The sequence below is a fragment of the Pristis pectinata genome, chromosome 33 (assembly GCF_009764475.1).
Source record: "Pristis pectinata isolate sPriPec2 chromosome 33, sPriPec2.1.pri, whole genome shotgun sequence".
Classification (NCBI taxonomy): domain Eukaryota; kingdom Metazoa; phylum Chordata; class Chondrichthyes; order Rhinopristiformes; family Pristidae; genus Pristis; species Pristis pectinata.
Window position 1 is genome coordinate 9,380,077 of NC_067437.1, and position 19,317 is coordinate 9,399,393.

The 19,317-nt window shown below is 45.8% G+C and overlaps 1 protein-coding gene across 1 annotated transcript in view; it reads right to left on the reverse strand.

Moving 5' to 3' along the window:
• The window catches only part of bcl2l12 (BCL2 like 12), a 40,780-nt gene extending 21,840 nt beyond the window's left edge, over positions 1-18,940 (reverse strand). Inside the window, exons 1-2 of the mRNA XM_052042837.1 lie at positions 18,901-18,940; positions 11,079-11,151 (exon numbers count right to left, since the gene is read on the reverse strand). Of these exons, the coding sequence (XP_051898797.1) occupies positions 11,079-11,151; positions 18,901-18,940 (113 nt within the window). The remainder of the gene's footprint in view (positions 1-11,078; positions 11,152-18,900) is intronic.
• Positions 18,941-19,317: the final 377 nt, after the last annotated feature.

The window sequence follows — 19,317 nt, forward strand, 5'->3', positions numbered from 1 at the left end:
AATTTCCTGCCATGTTGAAGAAAGAACTATTTTAGAAATTGACTCTCAAAAGTAATTGATTCAGAAAGGATTTTTTTTTTTAAATACCTTGCAGCCCTTTTTAAATGTGGCATCATTTTCATCCAAACTATTAGTTTCTCTTCATGGTTGACTGACTCCCTCAATAACTCCCCAATGCCTCACAGAACTCTCCCAACTCTATTAGAAACATAAATACTGACAATCTGATGGAACTTTGTGCTGAGCCCTTTTAATTTAGCTCAATTTTAATTTAATTTAGCTTCATCTCATTGGTTCTTGCAAGGCAACGTTTACTTCCTGGGGAGGTATCAGTCATACTTGTGAATACTTTGATCCCGCCAGTTAGATGGCATTTAAAAAAAATCAGTTCTATATTCAATAAAATGAGAAATATGCCTAATACTTCTTGATAATGAATCATTCTGAAACCTTCAATGCAGAAGTCATAATTTTTCCTGAAACTAGCCAAATTTTCTATCCTGTGTTTGCCAAGACTTACAGTGCTAATGTTGGGAAAAGTGGAGTGCAAACTTGCATCATACAATGAATATGAATAAGGCTAATGGTCTTTCATCTTTTTTCATATGTTTACTCGTCCCCAAATTTTGACTTTACACATACAAAACAGGAGCAAAAAAGATGCAGAAAAGAAAAGATGCAAAATACATGTTGGAAAGTGGAGTCCTCTTCCTCATTGACCAAAGGCTGTGCTGGTTCATTGAAGACAGTGCTGAATTTCATCACTGATGTTCACCTTCTCTGAGAAGTGGTTCCCAAGGTGTGGGAAGTGGTCCAAATTTTGTAAGGACACACCATGAACCATCACTGTTGGAAGGCAGTGGCACACACTGAGACAGACATCAAGTGCTGCTGGAAGGTCATCAACTCGGTGAAGGATGCCCTTTGGTCAGCTTAAAACTTGTTGGTCTTCCAGCACAGCGAGATGTTTTTAAGGCAACGCTGCTGACTGGCACACCAGGCTGCAGGAATACTTGCTGAGGGACAGACACACTGAAACTCGGTGCAGCCAATGCCAAGTCTCTATGAGGAAGGACCACAGTATAGTCTCCTTCCACTACTGCACATGGTGATACAGTTCGGGAGATCGAATTTGAAGGCAGAATACAAGGTTAATGGCAGGACTCTTTGCAGTGTGGAAGAACAAAGGGATCTTGGGGTCCCTCAAGGTTGCTGCACAGGTTGATAGCGTTGTTAAGAAGGCACATGGTGTGTTGGCCTTCATTAGTTGGGGTATTGAGTTCAAGAACCACCAAGTAATGTTGCAGTTCCAAAGAACTCTGGTTAGACTACACCAGATTGTGTTCAGTTCTGGTCACATCATTATAGGAAGGATGTGGAAGCTTTAGAGGGGTGCAGAGATTTACCAGGATGCTGCCTGGATTGGAGAGCATGTCTTATGAGGGATAGGTTGAGTGAGCTGGGGCTTTTCTCTTTGGAGAAAAGGAGGATGAGAGGTGACTTGATAGAGGTGTACAAGATGATAAGAGGCATAGATCAAGTGGACAGTCAGAGATATTTTTCCAGGGTGAGAATAGCTAACACAAGGGGACATAAGTTTAAGGCGACTGGAGGAAGATAAGGGGGATGTCAGGGGTAAGTGTCTTTTTTTTTACACACACACACACACACACACACACACACACACACAGAGTGGTGGGTGCGTGGAACGCACTGCCAGCAGAGGTTGTGGAGGCAGATACATTATGTACATTTAAGAGACTCTTAGATAGAATGATAGAGAAATGGGGGGCTATGTGGGAGGGAAGGGTTAAATAGATCTTAAAGCAGGATAAAATGTCGGCACAACATTGTGGGCCAAAGGGCCTGTACTGTGCTGTAATGTTCTACGGAGCAGCAGAGTTGGGTGGGGAAGCCCCTCAAACAATGAAAGGGGTATCACCTCAGGGAGCCACACAAGTGGCAATGGTGTTATGTTTGTCTGTGTGTTTTCTTCTTTAAAAGTTTATACTACTGAATGTAACTACCATGAATATAGAAGTATTTCTGCACTGTTTCTTCCTTTGTGTATATTTTTCATTACGAATAAAGGGGCAGGTCAGTACAGGACTTGTGTCTTGCAGGTTGTTAAGTGCGAGACCAATCCTCCTGTACACTTCAATGAGTCAACAATGGCTTGGAATTCGGCCTTGGAGCACATGCAAACCCAAGCTGTTCTCTGCAGCTTGACCACTAAGGCTTGGGTGTCTTTGATTCTGGAACGTAGTCACATCTGTTCTCAAGATCAGCATCACTTCCATGGGAAATTTGTTGGGAGGAGAGGTGCATCATTGTGGTGAGAAAGATTACAAAGTGTCTGAAGCAGCCTTATCTGAAGACAGTCTTCAGTGAGACTGGCTCTGTTGTGGGCCCATTGGTCAGGATCACTGCGTGTACGTCACATTGAAGTAAACAGAAAACTGTGAAACTTCTGCGGGTAGCTCAATTTGGGGGTTTCAGAGACCTTCTTAATTGGAGTCAAAGGCTTTAGTGAGGCCATGTATAGTGGGCTGGTACTGCTCCTGCTCCCTGCATCTTACTAAGCAGGACATTTACTCTGGCCTTAAAGTCCTGGTCCACATCTCAGAGGTAAACCAACTGATCCCTCCCCCTTGGCCTATTTCATTGTCAGGGTGGGAAGAGACAATCTTCTGGGGAGGCTTATTCCAACAAGATCCTTTGTCTGGCAGAGTTCTTGGAACACGGTTGTATCTTAACCAGCACCTTGTTAAACAAGAGGGACAAACACAAGATGTCATGGCAATACCCACGGTCCAAGCACCGACACTTCTTAGGTCATATCCTTCTCCAAGTGAGGGACCACACAGATGCCCATATCACCCATGGTATGACAGGTACAGGTGACCATCACTAAATCCACTATCATCTCCCTCAACCTGGTCCCAAGGAACCAGCATCAACAGATGCATGAAGGGCGCCACAAGTGTAGCGCTCCCCAAAAAAACCTCTCAGACAACCTGTCAAATCTCAGCCCACAGGAACCGAAGAGTACCACAACTGCTCTGAGGTCCACCATAATTTGGTACCTGCAAGGAGACTCCTGGCTTCTCTACCAACAAGAACCAGGATTGGTTTGATGGGAATGTCCAGAAGATCGAGGTGCTAACTGACTGAAAATGCAAGGCTTTCCTGAACTAAAAGCTCCACCTTTCCCTCGAGGGAAAATAAACAACTCAACATGCACCTGAAGTCAGCAGCAAACCTAAGGAACAAACGAAGGGTGGAGAGGGCACAAAAGGCTTAGCAGCTTATGGACAACCATGACATGCACAAGTTCTTCAGCATTGTGGAGATCGTCGACAGCACAAACACCCAAGGCTAAATGCCACTGAGAGCCAAGTACAGGGGGACGGACTCCTAAGTTGGAAGGTAAATTTTAAAAACCTCCTTAACCATGACTCCGTTCTCGATGTGAGTGCCCTTGACTCCACGCACAGCTACTTGTTTGGTCCAACCTTGTCACCATTCCTGGTCAACAAGTGAAAAGATTGTAGAGTCCATAGAAACAAGACCCTTCAGCCTGCATTGCCCATTGCACTCACCTGTATTAATCCCAGTAACCTGCATTAGACCAGATTCCAACTAAAACAAAGGTCTTGGGAGCAGATGGTATCCCTACTCAAGTTCTAAACCTTGGTGAAGAGCTTCGATCTCCAATCCACAATCTCATTGTCCATATCTGGAATGAGGAGGATGTGTGTGTATGGGGAGATGCTGCGAGTGTGACCATCTTCAAGAGATACTGTGCTCATCCTGTGATCTTCAACTCCAAGGGAAAGGCTTTGCAGTAGTCCAGAAGGCAAAGTCCAGCACCAGAGGGAACAAGGGCAGGTGAAGCAAAATTTGAGCAGGGGAAAAAAAAAATCAAGGGACATGCAAAATAGCTTTGAAACGAAATATGGCCCAGGAAACACAAGCATTGTGATGGGGGCAGGGTGAGTTTGCATAGAAGAGAGGCAGGCAGAAAGAGTGAGATAGGTACATTAATTGGCCACTGTAAATTGTCACTAGTGAGAGGTAGAATGTGGGGGGGTCGAGGGGATGGAGGGGGAAATCACTGCAGATAGGTGCTTGATGGCAGGGACGGACGGCGAGCTGAAGGTAGCGATCGAAGGCAGGGGTGGTGAGTTGCTTTGGGGACAGAAGCAGAGACAGGCAGAGTTTGGGAGGGTAACATAATGTGACCTAGAGTAGGCTGTCCCTCTTTCCAAGGATACATCTGCACTCGGGTGTTCCAGGAGAGGGAGCTTGCAGTGTCTGCTGGCCCTCTGGAGGCCTTCTAGGATTGGTGGGCACTGCAGGTTGGAGTGTATCCTGGACAAGGATAGTTGTGTTTTAATTTGATGCACGTTTGTAAATACTGAACTGAAAATGACGCAAATACGTTAATAAACTTTTCTTTAAAACAAAGCTGACTCAGGCAATCAATAAAGAGGCTCGAATACATTTCTGTTCTTTCTTAAAGGGGAACCAAGAATGCAAATCGCAGCGAACAGCAAAATCAAACGGGAACTCCCTTGGCCTCAGAGACGGGGAGGAGGGGAAGGCCAGATGGATAGTCCATCAAATCAACTGAGTTTGAAGGGGTCTCCAGATTCCTGAAACGTGGATCTGAGAACTACATTGGCTCCCAGTTAAATAACATCTTGATTTTAAAATTCTAATTATCAAATCCTTCCATGCTCTATATTCCCCTCCCATCCATTGTCCTTCGAGATCACCCTGCTCCTCCAGCTCTGGATCACCCCAGAATTTAATTGCTCCACTAACAGTGGCTCTGTTTTCAGCTACCTGGGCCCCAAGGCTCAGAATTCCCTCTCTGAACCTCTACACTTCGTCTCTCCTCCCTTATGTCGTTAATTAAATCCTCTCTCTTTTGGTCATCTGCCCTAACATCTCCTCAAGGAGGTTTGGTCAAATTTTGTTTGATGATTGCTCCTGTGAAGTACCTTGGGATCTAAAATAAAGGTCAGACCACATCTGTGTGAAGAGAAACAGAGTCAATGTTTCAGGTTGAAAATGTCAACCGTTTCTCTTCCCACAGATGCTGCCTGTCCCGCTGAGTGTTACTAGCATTTTGTGTTTTCATTTTAGATTTCCAGCATCTGCAGTTCCCCACCCCACCCACTTTCAAGTACCTTGCGATGCCTAGTTAGGTTAAAAGTAGTTCTATAATCGCAAGCTGTTTACCAACAAGCTTGAGTTAGAGGCCAGTGCACCAACAGGTGCTGGTACTTTCAGAATCATTATGGGAGAGGAGATATTAACATTGGAAGTCACACCTCCAACTCCTACCTCCCAAAATCTGGGGTGCCAATTCCAATTCTTATCCCCAATAATTTGCACCTGGTTCTCCCAGGACTGGGTTAATCTAAAGTGATTGGTTTGGCGAAGAGCATGCAAGGAAACCAAAAATAATAAAACCTTCCTTCACTCCATTCACTATGAATAAAGATCTGGCTTCATAACTTATACATTTTCCTGGTTTCAGAGCAGACAATAAGTCTTCTACCATATTCATGTGTACCCTGAATATGGAATTCTGCAACCACAAACTACTAAAACCTAAACCACTTTGGAGACTTGAAGGCCACTGCCGGTAAAGCAACAGCACTTGTGCAGTGCAGAGTCCATAGTCTCTTATGTGTGGCTGACCACAGATTGTGTGGTGCACATAATTCTTAAAAGGTGCACAATTCATGAATACAATACTGCTTCTCCTTGAAAAGTATCAAACCCAGGCAAACCGTCAGCTACACGTGGTTGTAAATAGTTAACTGCAGGCACAATTTATGTGAAATATATATTTACAGAGACAGTTCTTAAATTTAAACTAAACATAAATTTATTCATTTCTTTAATTCCCTTGAACGCAAACCCTATGAGCTAAATTTAACATCTCTATGGCAACCATTCCTGACACTTTTTATAAATCACTTCTTCAAATAACTTACTGCAAACCGTGCATTAAATTTACCCGCGAATGCCATTGTATAGATCGTATAACATACTTTCTAACCACCAAATGCAAGACTAAACTTAACACAAGGAAGTAACATATATTACCTATTATATGCGCTATTAATTTGGCATTGTGTTCGACACAGACATCGTGAGCCTCTTCCTGTGGTGAACTGTTCTATATTGTTCCAAGTCCTTAAGAGCCACATTATACATTGCTTCCAGTACATACCCACACTCAGTAACATTTTATAATGTAAATCCATTTTAAGGCTTCCCCTCTTCATGCTTCTATTTATTTCAAATATGTATTTTAAATTTTTTTTATAAAGGATAATGTAGAAGATTCAAGTTAAAATGTTTATAACGTTATTCCCTCATTTAACATTAACACATCTACAGTTATGATCCATTTAAAAACTTTGTTGGGTTAAAATTTATGTTAAAACCTCATGAACTTTTTAAATGAGGTTTTAACATAAATTTTAACCCAATTTCTGTAAACGGTGGTCCTTCTCCATACAGTCCCTAAAATTTGTGCTCACTGTGCCTCACACTTACCGGCCTCCCGCTTCTCTGTTTAAGGTTGTCCCTCCCGATTTCCTCACTACAGATTACATCCAAAGTTTCTACTGCTGCCAGAATTGTTTTCTTAGCATCTGGGTTCGATCCTGACCTTCGGTGCTGGCGTTGTCCCTGTGACTGCGTGGGGTCCCCCCCCCACCCCGGGGTGCTTTGGTTTCCTCCCACATCCCAAAGATGTGTGGGTTGGTCGGTTAATTGGCCGCTGTAAATTGTCCCTGGTGTGTGGGGGAGAGGTGGAATCTGGTGAGGGGAGTTAATGGGAGTATGGTGAGAATAAAGGAAAACAACATTGGATTAGTGTAAATGGGTTGGCACACTCAGTGGGCTGAAGGGCCTGCTTCTGTGCCGTATCTTTCTGTGACTCTGCTGTAACAAGCCAACATCATTAAGTCCATGCCCAAGGTAACATGGGAATCTCAACGTTTAAACTGCCTCGACATTGCAACACATTCCTCCCTCAAGGCATCCACTGCAGTGCCTGCTTAACAAGATGAATCAACCTCGCGGAAACTCGTCGCTTAATACAGTAAAACTCCGATAACCCTGCATCTGATCATTCAGGAATTCCACATGGAATGCCAGCCTGGCGAGCAGAGTGCCAGCCAGCTGCACAGCTGGGCCTGAGCTGTGGTCCAGCCGGAACCAGGGTCCGGAGTACTTGTATATTCCCTGTTCCTTTTAAACTCACCGAGTCCACTGGAGAATTTTTACAACAAGCCCTCCCCAGGTTACAAACACTTGACTTCTGAACACCCCAGACGAACGAGTGTTTGGGAGACTGGCGGGATGGATAGGGATGGATTTGCGGGGCTGCAGGCATCTTCTGCCAGGTGGGAACAGGGCATTTCTGTGCGCCTTCTCTCCCTCCCATTCCCCGGCCCTGCCACCCTCTCACCCCCCTCCCCGAGCTGCATCAATCCAGGCATGGGTGGAGCCGAGCAAAGCTGGGAGCACTGAGTAGGCTCCCTCACTGAGTCAGTCAGGTCGGCTGGCGGCCACTCTTCCCGTGCCTGTTCGCTCCTGTCCCCACTGTTTATTCATTCCTGACTTAACAAAAAATTCTAGTTACTAACAACTCTCAGGAATGGAACTCTGCTGTAACCTGGGGACTGTTTCTTTGGTGTAATATGTAAAACAAAAACTGAAATAGTGTGTTTGGGCAACATTCAACAGTCCGGAAGATCTGCTCGTCCATCAAAGTCACCATAGATTATCAGAGTTTTACTGTTAACGCAGTAAAGAACAGAAGATCTGGCGGACACTGTACATTTTCTCAAGCCTCACACAGCCTTGTCAACTGCAGCAGCACAGCCATCGTGCTCGGGTGATAAAGTCTCATTACAACAAGCTTCTCACCCACTTTAACAGCATAGCCCCGTAACGATGCGGAGGTCATTCTGACACTCCAACAGCTTGTGCTTTCTTAGACAGATCACAGACTCTTCCTTTGAACTGCAAGGACTATGAATATTCCCATGGCTCCAAAAAAAAAGTAATATCACTGTCCTCAGTGATCCCTAAACTCAGTTGGGGATTAGATCCATACAGCACGGAAACAGATCCTTCAGCCCATCAAGTCTGACCATCAACCACCCACTTACACTAATCCCACTTTATTCTCCTTACGTTCCCATCAATTTCCCCCAGAATTAAATTAATGTTTAATTTATGTTTTCTTGTGAATGCTGCTTATCTGATGGTATGTGCCTGTAATGCTGCTGCAAGTAAGTTTTTCATTGCACCCATGCATACATGTAGTTGTGTATATGACAGACTCAGCTTTGACTCAATATTAAATATTTCAACAATAGGTAACCCACTACCTCTGCCTGTCATTTTGGCTCAACCTTTCCTGTTCTATTCATATAGTCTGGCCTGTTGGGCATGTCCCACAACCTCACCATTTACAACACACATTACACAAACGTGCCTGTGACTGCCCCCACTGGTCTCGCCCTATCACGGACATTCCCTTTGTTCTACCCATCTCTCCTCCAGATTCTCTCCTGCTGATAACAAACTCGTTTTCCTTCTGTTTTCCCAGTTCTGGTGAAGTGTCCTCGACCTGAAATGCTAACTCTCAGCAGACACTGCCTAATCTGCTGAGACTTTCCAGGATTTTCTGCTTTTAATTTCAGATCTCCAGTTTCTTTGTGTTTCCATTTATGTTTTTCAGTGCCACCTGTACACTGGTGACTATACTCACCCTCAGATTCATAGAATAATACAGCATGGACGCAATCCCTTCAGCCCAACTGATCCATGCTGACTAAGATGCCCTTCTAAGCTAGTCTCATATCCCTCTAAACCTTTCCTATTTAAGTATCTGTCCAGATGTCTTTTAAATGCTGTTATTGTACATGCCTCAACCACTTCCTCTGACAGCTCGTTCCACATACGTATTACCCTCTGTGTGAAGTTACCCTTTTCAATCTTTCCCCTCTCACCTTAAACTATGCCCTCTAATTATTGCTTCCCTTTCCCTGGAGAAAAAGACTGTGTGCATTCACCCTAAGCCCCTCACGATTTTATACACTTCTATAAAGGTCACCCTCCAGTCTCCTACACTCTAAGGAACAAAGTCCTAGCCTGCCCAACCTCTCCCTATAACCCAGGCCCACGTGTCCTGAAAACATCCTCATAAATCTTCTTTGTGAACCTTGCACTCCTTCAAGTGCAAGGTCCAGACTGTCAGACAGCTTTGCTTAAATTCTCACTCACCAGCATGTACACCAGACAGTCCCATAGCCTACAATCTAAACATCTGAAAATTGTGGTTTCTAGCCAAGCAGTTCCTCTAGTCCTGGGCTGTATGTGCCAAACAAACAACTCTTGAAAATCACAAAGAGTGCTGGGTTAAGATGTTTCTTTAGCAATCTCTTCATCCATGGCTCACCACACTACTGGACTGATCAAATTCCAATGCGACATGATTTGGACCATCAACAGCTAGATCCCCTTTCTCTTTCTATGTACTGCCACATTTTACTGTCCTGTGGCCTCTCCTGGGACCCTGATGATACTGTTCTCTCTGAGGAACATCTCCACTGGTTCTAGGTACAGAGCCAATGGCTGAGACCTCCCATCTTTCTCAGCTCCGTGAGTCCCATCCTGAACATTCCACTATCCTCCATCACTTCTGATTGACATCACACTTACTGTGGGGAAGGAAGGGGGGGGGTGAGAAAAGGGCACCCTAAGGTGTGTGTGGGAGTGGGGAAGGGTAGGGCACCCTAAGTTATCGGGGGAGAGTAGGACCCTAAAGGTAGGAGGGTGTGGAGACTAGAAGACCCAAAGGTGTGGTTGGGGGGGGGGGGCAGGGTGGAGAGGGGGGAGAAGGGAGGAAAGCACACCCAATGGCACGTGTGTGGGGGTGGGGAAGGCTAGGACACCCAACGGTGTATGTGGGGATGGGGAAGGCTAGGGTACCCAACGGCGTATGTGGGGATGGGGAAGGCTAGGACACCCAACGGCGTGTGTGGGGATGGGGAAGGCTAGGACACCCAACGGCGTGTGTGGGGATGGGGAAGGCTAGGACACCCAACGGCGTGTGTGGGGATGGGGAAGGCTAGGACACCCAACGGCGTGTGTGGGGATGGGGAAGGCTAGGACACCCAACGGCGTGTGTGGGGATGGGGAAGGCTAGGACACCCAACGGCGTTTGTGGGTGTGGGGAAGGCTAGGACACCCAACGGCGTGTGTGGGTGTGGGGAAGGCTAGGACACCCAACGGCGTGTGTGGGTGTGGGGAAGGCTAGGGTACCCAACGGCGTGTGTGGGTGTGGGGAAGGCTAGGGTACCCAACGGCGTGTGTGGGTGTGGGGAAGGCTAGGGTACCCAACGGTGTGTGTGGGTGTGGGGAAGGCTAGGACACCCTAAGGTGTGTGTGTGGGGGGGGGGGAGGAAGGCTAGGACACCCTAAGGTGTGTGTGGGGGGGGGGGGAGGAAGGCTAGGACACCCAATGGTGTATGTGGGGATGGGGAAGGCTAGGACACCCTAAGGTGTGTGTGTGTGGGGGGGGGGGGGGAGGGGGGGAAGGCTAGGACACCCAATGGTGTGTGTGGGGGTGGGGAAGGGAAGGGCACCTAATGGTGTATGTGGGGATGGGGAAGGCTAGGACACCCTAAGGTGTAGGGGAGAGTAGAACCCTAAAGGTAGGAGGGTGTGGAGACTAGAAGACCCAAAGGTGTGGTTGGGTGGGTGGATGGGTGGAAGAAGGAGAGAAGGGTAGGAGACCCAAAGGTGGGGTGGGGGGAAGGTGAAGAAAGAAAAGCAGAGAGCGTGGCGGGGGGGTCAATGAAGGAGGGAAGATGGCAGAGCAATGGGACTGAATGTGGGGGGAGAACTAAGGGAAGAGGCAGAGCGAAACTTGTTGAGTGGGACAGAAAGTCAAAGAGCTGCCCGGAGACCGCCGGCTCGTTTGATCGCTGCCACTGTAGAGAAGCAATGGGTCAAACCCCTCACCAACTCACCCGAGTGCCCGGTGTGTGCGGAGCGGAGTCTCCGCCGGCGCCTGAAACTCGCCGCAAACTTCCCGACCGGTTGCTACAATGAAAAATAATACACCCAGCCACGCATGCGCAGAATCCAGGACACCCCTTTGCTTCCTTGTCGTGAAAGGGATGTGAATTATCATTTAATGTCCGCCGACAAAATATGCAAACTGAAAGAATCCAGCCATTCGGCCCCTCTGGGTTTGATCTGGCCCCTCTAGTCCCAATGTTTAGTAACTGTGTGTGTGTGTGTGTGTGTGTTGCTGGATCATCAATCCAAGGTTAATCCAGAGGGATACAGCGAAATCCCAGTGGGCAAGTGTCACAGCTGTGTCACAGGTTCATGGAAACAGGCCCTTCAGCTCAACTGATCCATGCCCACCAAGATGCCCATCTAAACTAGTCCCATTTGTTTGCATTTGGCCCATATCCCTCCAAACCTTACCTATCCGTGTATACCTGTCCTTGAAATGTTGTTATTGTACTGGCCTCAACCACTCCCTCTGTCTTCAACTGCCGGTGCACCAACTCTGGAATTAATTCCCTAAACCTCTCCACATCCCTGTCTTCCTGTAAGATGCTCTTAAAACCTACATCTTTGACCAAGCTTTTGATCAACTGCCCTAAAGTCTCCCTACATGGTCCAACATAAACTGTTGTTTAATACCGCTTTACGAAAACTTTAAAAACCCACCTGGGACATTCTCTCTTCTCCCCCCTCCCATCGGGCAGAAGATACAAAAGCCTGAAAGCATGTACCACCAGGCTCAAGGACAGCTCCTATCCCGCTGTTATAGGACTCTTGAACAGTCCCATAGTAAATAAGATGGATTCTTGACCTCACAATATTCTTCGTTATGACCTTGTACCTTAATGACTGCCTGCACTGCACTTTCTCTGTAACTGGTCTGAGTTCACTTCTTTAAATAGATGCAATTATAAAGCTGGCAGAGATAGTTAACGATTAAACAAGATTGTTGTAAAATTTCGAACTGAAACATTAACTGTTTCTCTTTCCATAGATGCTGCCTGACCCACTGAGTGTTTCCAGCATTTTCTGCTTTTAGTTCCGATTTCCAGCATCTGCAGTATTTTGGATTTTCCTTCTGAAATTTGGCTGTCTCGAAAAGTTTGCCACGATCTCCATGTGCTCCATGATAATTTGCAAGCCATGATACACACACAAACCTTTCTAAACACAGAGAGCTCATTGAGGAAGAGATCAAAAGGACCTGAGTTTTAGTAGCTGGGCCTTCTATATTGCAATACACAAAAAGTGCTGGAGGAACTCAGCAGGTCAGGCAGCATCCATGGAGAACAGCAGACTGTCAACGTTTTGGGTCAATATCTTCAGGTCCTGAGGAAGGGTTCTGATCCGAAACATTGACCGTCTGCTTTTCTCCATGGATACTGCCTGGCATGCTGAGTTCCTCCAGCACCTCGTTGAGATTTAGTTCAATACTGAATAGTGTTCGGCTCAGACATTGTGGGCTGAAGGGCCTGTTCCTGTGCTGTACTGTTGTATGTTTTATGTTCTATGTAGGTGAATGCTAGAATCTGGGGGGAGTTGATGGGAATGTGGGCAGAATAAAATGGGCTTTGTCTAAATTGGTGTTTGACTTAATGCAGACTTAGTGGGTCAAAAAGCCAGTTTCTGTGCTGTATGGATTGATGATATGGGAGCACTATCAAGCAGGGTGTGACACAGAGCCTTGTAAAAGTGGAAGAGCCAAAGCTTGATTAAAGAGGAAGGTTTTAATGAGTGTCAAAACCTCATTGCCCTTGAGGAATTGGTACTGATCTCATGCACCTTCATGGCAATTGAGAGGAGATGGACTAGCTTGCAGTTAGCCTGCAGTCACATATACAGCAAGAGTCCCATCCATAAGGAACATTAGTGTTTCACACGAGGGTATGACAGCACTGTTGTTAGGTTGCTGGATGGTCAGAGGCTCACACTATTGATTCAAAGACAAGAGTTCAAATTCTTTTGGAAGAGTTGAGTGAGTTAAGCCTAGCTAACTAAATCTGGCTCCACTTCATTAGGAGTTTGAGGAGATCTGGTACATTACCAAAGACTCTTCCAAATTTCCACCATGCGGGACATACCCTGTACTTGTTACTATCATCGGGGAGGAGGTACAGGAGCCTGAAGACCCACTGTCAACTATTCAGGAACAGCTTCTTCCCCTCCACCATCAGATTTCTGAACAGTCCATGAACCCATGAACACCACCTCGTTATTCCTCTTTTGCACTATTTTAACTTATAGTAATTTTTATGTCTTGCACTGTACTGCTGCCGCAACACAACAAATTTCACAACATATGTCAGTGATAATAAACCTGATTCTAATTCTGGGGCAGTGATCACGAGACTGTAAAATTGTGCTAAAAATTAACTTCACTAAAATGACTTCCTAATGATAATCTGGAAGTCACCGTCACTGAGAAGTGATGCCAAGATTCAATTCCTTCCCTAAACCTCTCTTCACGCCACAAGAAATAGGAGTTGGCGATTGGGTCCTTTTAGCCCATTCCTGTATTCAATAAGCTTGTTTTGTTTTTAACCTCTCTCCTACCCAGTCCTTATAACCCTTGTTTCCCCCCAAAAATTATTTCAGTCTTGAATTTACTGAACAATTGAGCATCCACATTCTCTCTTCTCCCCTCTTCCATTGGGCAGAAGATACAAAAGCGTGGAAGCACGTACCACCAGGCTCAAGGACAGCTTCTATCCCACTGTTATAAGACTATTGAACAGTCCCCTGGTACAATAAGGTGGACTCTTGACCTCACAATTTACCCCCTTATGACCTTGTACCTACCTGCACTGCATTTTCTCTGTAGCTGTTACACTTCATTCTGCATTCTGTTATTGTTTTACCTTGTACTACCTCACTGTGTAATGAATTGATCTGTATGAACGGTATGCAAGACCAAGTTTTTCACTGTAATTCAGTACAAGTGATAATAAAAACCAATTCCAATTCCACAGCTCTCTAGAGAATTTCAAAGATTCACAAGGGAAAAAATTCCTCCACATCTCCATCTTCAGTGGCCAGTTGCTTTGTTCTGAGTCTATTGGTCCAAGTCCTTAAACCTGCTTCTTTGACCATGCTTGGTGGTTGACCTTGATATCTCCTCATACACTCCTGTGAAGGGCCTTGTGAATTGTCAGTGTTTCAAAGGTGTTATAGTGTTTTGTAAGCTTGGCCAATGCAGTCCTTGAGTGATTTGCTCAGTGCTCTCTCTGAAGGTAGTAACGGTGAGAGACTCTGGTCCAGTCTTCTGCAGTTCATAAGGTCCCCTTATCTTAGGAAGGAGGTACTGATGTTGGAGAGGGTTCAGAGAAGACTTACGAGGATGATTCCCGGAATGAAAGGCCTTACATACGAGGAGCTTTTGCCGGCTCTTGGACTGTATTCATTGGAGTACAGAAGAACGAGAGGGGACCTCATAGAAACATTTTGAATGTTGAAAGGACTGAACAGAGTAGATGTGGCTAGGTTGTTTCCCTTGGTGGGTGAGTCCAGGACAAGAGGGCACAGTCTTGGAATTAGAGGATACCCATTTAGAACAGAAATGAGGAGAAATTTCTTTAGCCAGAGGGTCATGGATTTATGGAATTCGATGCCACATACAGCTGTGGAGGCCCGATCATTGGGGGTGTTTAAGGAGGAGATTTATAGGTATCTGATTAGTCAGGGTATCAAGGGATATGGGGAAAAGGCTGGGAATTGGGGCTAGAAGGGAGAATAGTTTAGCTCATGGTGAAGTGGCAGAGCAGACTCGATGGGCTGAATGGCCTACTTCTGCTCCTTTATCTTGTGAACTTCACCCATAGCAGGGAGGTTCCAGTTGGGAAGTGGAACTGGTGCTTTTGCAACATCGGCCACAAGGTGGTGCCCCAGTGCTAGTTTCTTGGCTCTGAACCCAGAGGGATCGGGGTTCTCGTAACTCAGTTGTTGTTCATGGTGGGAACTGGCTCCACAGGACTTTCCATCCCTCCCTCAATGGGCAGAGACCAGTGTGTTCTATCCTGTTGACCAGACAAGCTTGCCCTGTTCTGTTTCTCAATGATCACATCACTATAGAATAACTTTCTTCCTGTAGACTTTGTCAGAGGCTATAAGTTGTGGTTCACACACGTTGACAGCCTTCTCTCAGGATCAGTCAACATTGATGATGAAGTCAACAGGATTGCAAAAGCCAGCTCTGCTTCTGGAAGGCTGAGAAGTAAAGTGTGAAAATGAAGAGGAATCAGTCTAAAGACCAAGCTGAAGATGTCCCGTTGTCATACACATTTTACCCTGTGCGAGACATGGACAGTGTACAGCAGACATGCCAGACGGCTTAACCATTTCTACTTGACCTGTCTCTACAGAATACTTCACATCAAGTGACAAGACAAGATTTGAGACACACAGATTCCATTCCAAACAAACCTCCCCAGCGTTTACACATTGCTGAAAGGATCATAGACCTCGTGGGCAGCACATGTCAGAAGAATGTCTGACGACAGAACACCAAAGGAGACTGATCATGTGGCGGACAGAAAAGAGATCCAAAGGCTCTCCTAGAACACCCCTGAAGAGATTCACCATCGACACATACCACTGGGAACAACGAGCCTTGGATCATCTTGCTTGGCACAGCCACGTAAAAAGCAGTGCTCGATCATATGAGAAAGCTAGCAAACAGGAAAAGAGAATCTCAAAAATCAAGAACCACAGCACCCCTACTCTCTGTCGCCAGTGTGAAGGGGACTTTCAAGCCCAGATTGGTCTAATCAGCCATCTCCATACATATTGCAACTCTACAGACTGCATGTCATGGTCTTACACCAGAAGGAGTGACAAACAAGATTTTAATTGTTCTTCATGATTCTCTCTGTTCTCATCTGTCTTAACCCAATATCTGGTCAATGTTGTGAGATATTGACCTCATCCTCACAGACTTTCTCCATTCACAGACCCATGGCCATTGACCTCAGGAAACAGGGTGGAGCACACGCTCCTGTCTACATCAATAGTGCTGAGGTCAAGAGGGTTGAAATATTCAAGTTCCTTGGAGCAAACATCACCAGTAGCCTGTCCTGCTTCAACTATGTAGGTGCCACGGCCAAGAAAGCTCACCAATGCCTCTACTTCCTCAGGAGGCTAAAGAAATTTGGCATGTCCCCTTTGACCGTCACCAATTTTTATCAACGCACCATACAAAGTATCCTATCCGGATGCATCACAGCTTGGTACAGCAACTGCTCTGCCCGGGACCGCAAGAAACTGCAGAGAGTTGTGGACACAGCTCAGCACATCATGGAAACCAGCCTCCCCTTCATGGACGCTGTCCACACTTCCCACTGCCTCATTAAAGCAGTCAACATAATCAAAGACCCCACCCATCCTGGTCATTCTCTTTCTCCCCCCTCCCATCGGGCAGAAGATACAAAAGCCTGAAAGCACATACCACCAGGCTCAAGGACAGCTTCTATCCCGCTGCTATGAGACTATTGAATGGTCCACTAGTATGATAAGATTGACTCTTGACCTCACAATCTACCTTGTTGTGGCCTTGCAACTTATTGCCTGTCTGCACTGCACTTTCTCTGTAACTGTAACACTCTATCTGCATTCTGTTATCGTTTTCCCTTGTACTACCTCAATGCAGCGTCGTACTGAAATGATCTGTATGGATGGCATGCAAAACAAAGTTTTCACTGTATCTTGGTACATGTGACAATAGAAAACCAACTTACGGAATCAAACCACAGAAGTAGACCATTTGGCCCATTGACTCTATACTGTCTCCTGGTAGAGCAATCCCCTCAGTCCCATTCACTTGCTCTTTGCTCAGAGCCTTGTAAACTATTGCCACTCAAGTATGTCTAATTTCCTCTGTAATTTACTGATTGATTCTGTTGTACAAACAGTGCATTTCATATCCTAACTACTGTCATAGAGTTGTAGAGCTACACAGCATGGAAACAGGCCCTTTGGCCCAATCCCTTCATGCCAGCCACATTGCCTAACTAAGCTAGTTCCATATCCCCGTATTTGGCCCCTATTCTTCTAAACCTTCCCTATCCACGTATCCAAATATCTTTTAAATGTCATAATTGTACCACTTCCTCTGGCAGCTAGTTCCACATACCCACCACTCTCTGCCTGTAAAAAGTTGCTCCTCAGGGCCCCCTATTAAATCTCTCCCCTCTGCCCTCCCCTACCCTTGGAAAAGCACTGTGACCACTCACATCTATGCCCCTCATGATTTTAGAAACCTCTATAAAGTCACCCTGCAGCCTCCTACGCTCCAGGAAATGAAGTCCCAGCCTATCCAGCCTCCCCTATAACTCTCAGCTCCCGTGAAAAATCAGAATCTGCCGATGTTGGCAATCTGAAATAAAAACAGAAAATATTGGAATGCAGCTCAGGCAGCACCTATGGAAAGAGAAACAGAGTTAACGATTTAGGTCAAAGAAGCTGGAAAAAGAGAAAGCAACTTAGTTTTAAGTATTAGAGAGGGTGGGGGAAGCAAGTGGGCAGAGCAGAAATGATATTGCTGTTGTACAGGTTATACACTGGGGTGATGCTCTTGGACTAACATTAGGAGCATGAATAAATGATGTGACTTGTTCAAATTCCACCAGGGGAACTGGAGACTTAAACAAAATTAACCAAATTAATTCTGGAATGCAAAACTAGTACAGATAGTGCTGTAGCACGATAGTTATGTTCCTAAGAAACCTCATGTTGTAGAAAGTCGCATTGTAGGCTGTAGTTGCCTTCAAAGCACAGGCTTAAACAGGTTTTCCTGATCACAATCATGCTATATCCAATGTGGCCCACATAATACAAATAGTGTTCCTAATCCATCAACTGCATTATAACCAATTTGCGTTAAGGAAATTCATGTTATAGCGGCTTCAACATCTTGGAAGATCTACCCTGGGCCCAACACATTGATGCAATCACGAAGATTAAGATGCTTACATTAAGATGCAATCAGCTTAATGAGGAGTCTGAGGAGATTCGGTACGTCACCAAAGACTCCTGTGAAATTCTATAGGTGTACAGTGGAGAGCATTCTGACTGGTTGCATCACTGTCTGGTACGGAGGCTCCAATGCACAGGATTGCAACACGCTGCAGAGGGTTTTAGATTCAGCCAGCTCCATCACAAAAACAACCCTCCCCACCGCTGAGGACATCTTTAAGAGGCGGTGCCTCAAGAAAGCAGCCACCATCACTATGGATCCTCACCACCTGAGACATGCCCTCTTCTCGTTACTACCATCGGAGAGGAGGTGCAGGAGCCTGAAGACCCACACTCAATGATTCAGAAAAAGTTTCTTCCTCTCCGTCATCGTATTTCTGAATGGCCCGTGAACCAATGAACTCTACCTCATTACTCCCTTTTTTTTCACTATTTATTTATTTTGTAATTTATAGCAATTTTGTGTCTTTGCACTGTACTGCTGCCGCAGAACAACAAAGTTCACATCATCCAAGTCAGTGATAATAAATATGATTCTGATTCTGCCTGTATTGGTAATAGTGACCATGAAACTAATAGATTGTCATAATAACCCACTTGGTTCACTAATATTCTTCAGTGATGGATTTCTACTGCTCTGGTCTATATGTGACTCCAGATCCAAAGCAATGTGTTGACTCTGAATTGCCTCAAAATTGGTGCCAAGCCACTTGGTTCTAGGGATGGGCAATCTTACCCTTGGTAGGCGGGGTTAAATGTGTGATGTACAGTCTGGAAGGTCCACATTCGTTGAGGGGCAGCACTTACCGGGAGCTTGGCTGCTGGGATGTGTTAACCGTGTTTCCATGTCTCACTCTCAAAGCCAACGTTGATGTCAGCAGAAATGGTGCAGCTTGCGATGGGCTGGGTGTTGGTGGTTGTGGATGCCAGCCGTCATCTCAGTGCCCAGTTGTTCAGTGCAGCTGCTGCCTCCTTTCCCTGCCAGCCATCTGCATGAAGAATCCACAGGCAGCTGAAGTGCTGAGGAGTTTATAAGCACTCGATCGTCCTATTTTTACTCCTTGACTCACAGGAGTCCCGGATGCATCACAGATATTGAGATGTGGATCAACGGAGGGGTTGAGGGGGGTGCGGGGAGGTGGGAAGAGATGCGGGGGTGGAGAGAGACACAGAGAGGGAGGGAGAGAGAGAGGGAAAGGAACAGAGGGGGAGAGCGATGGGAAG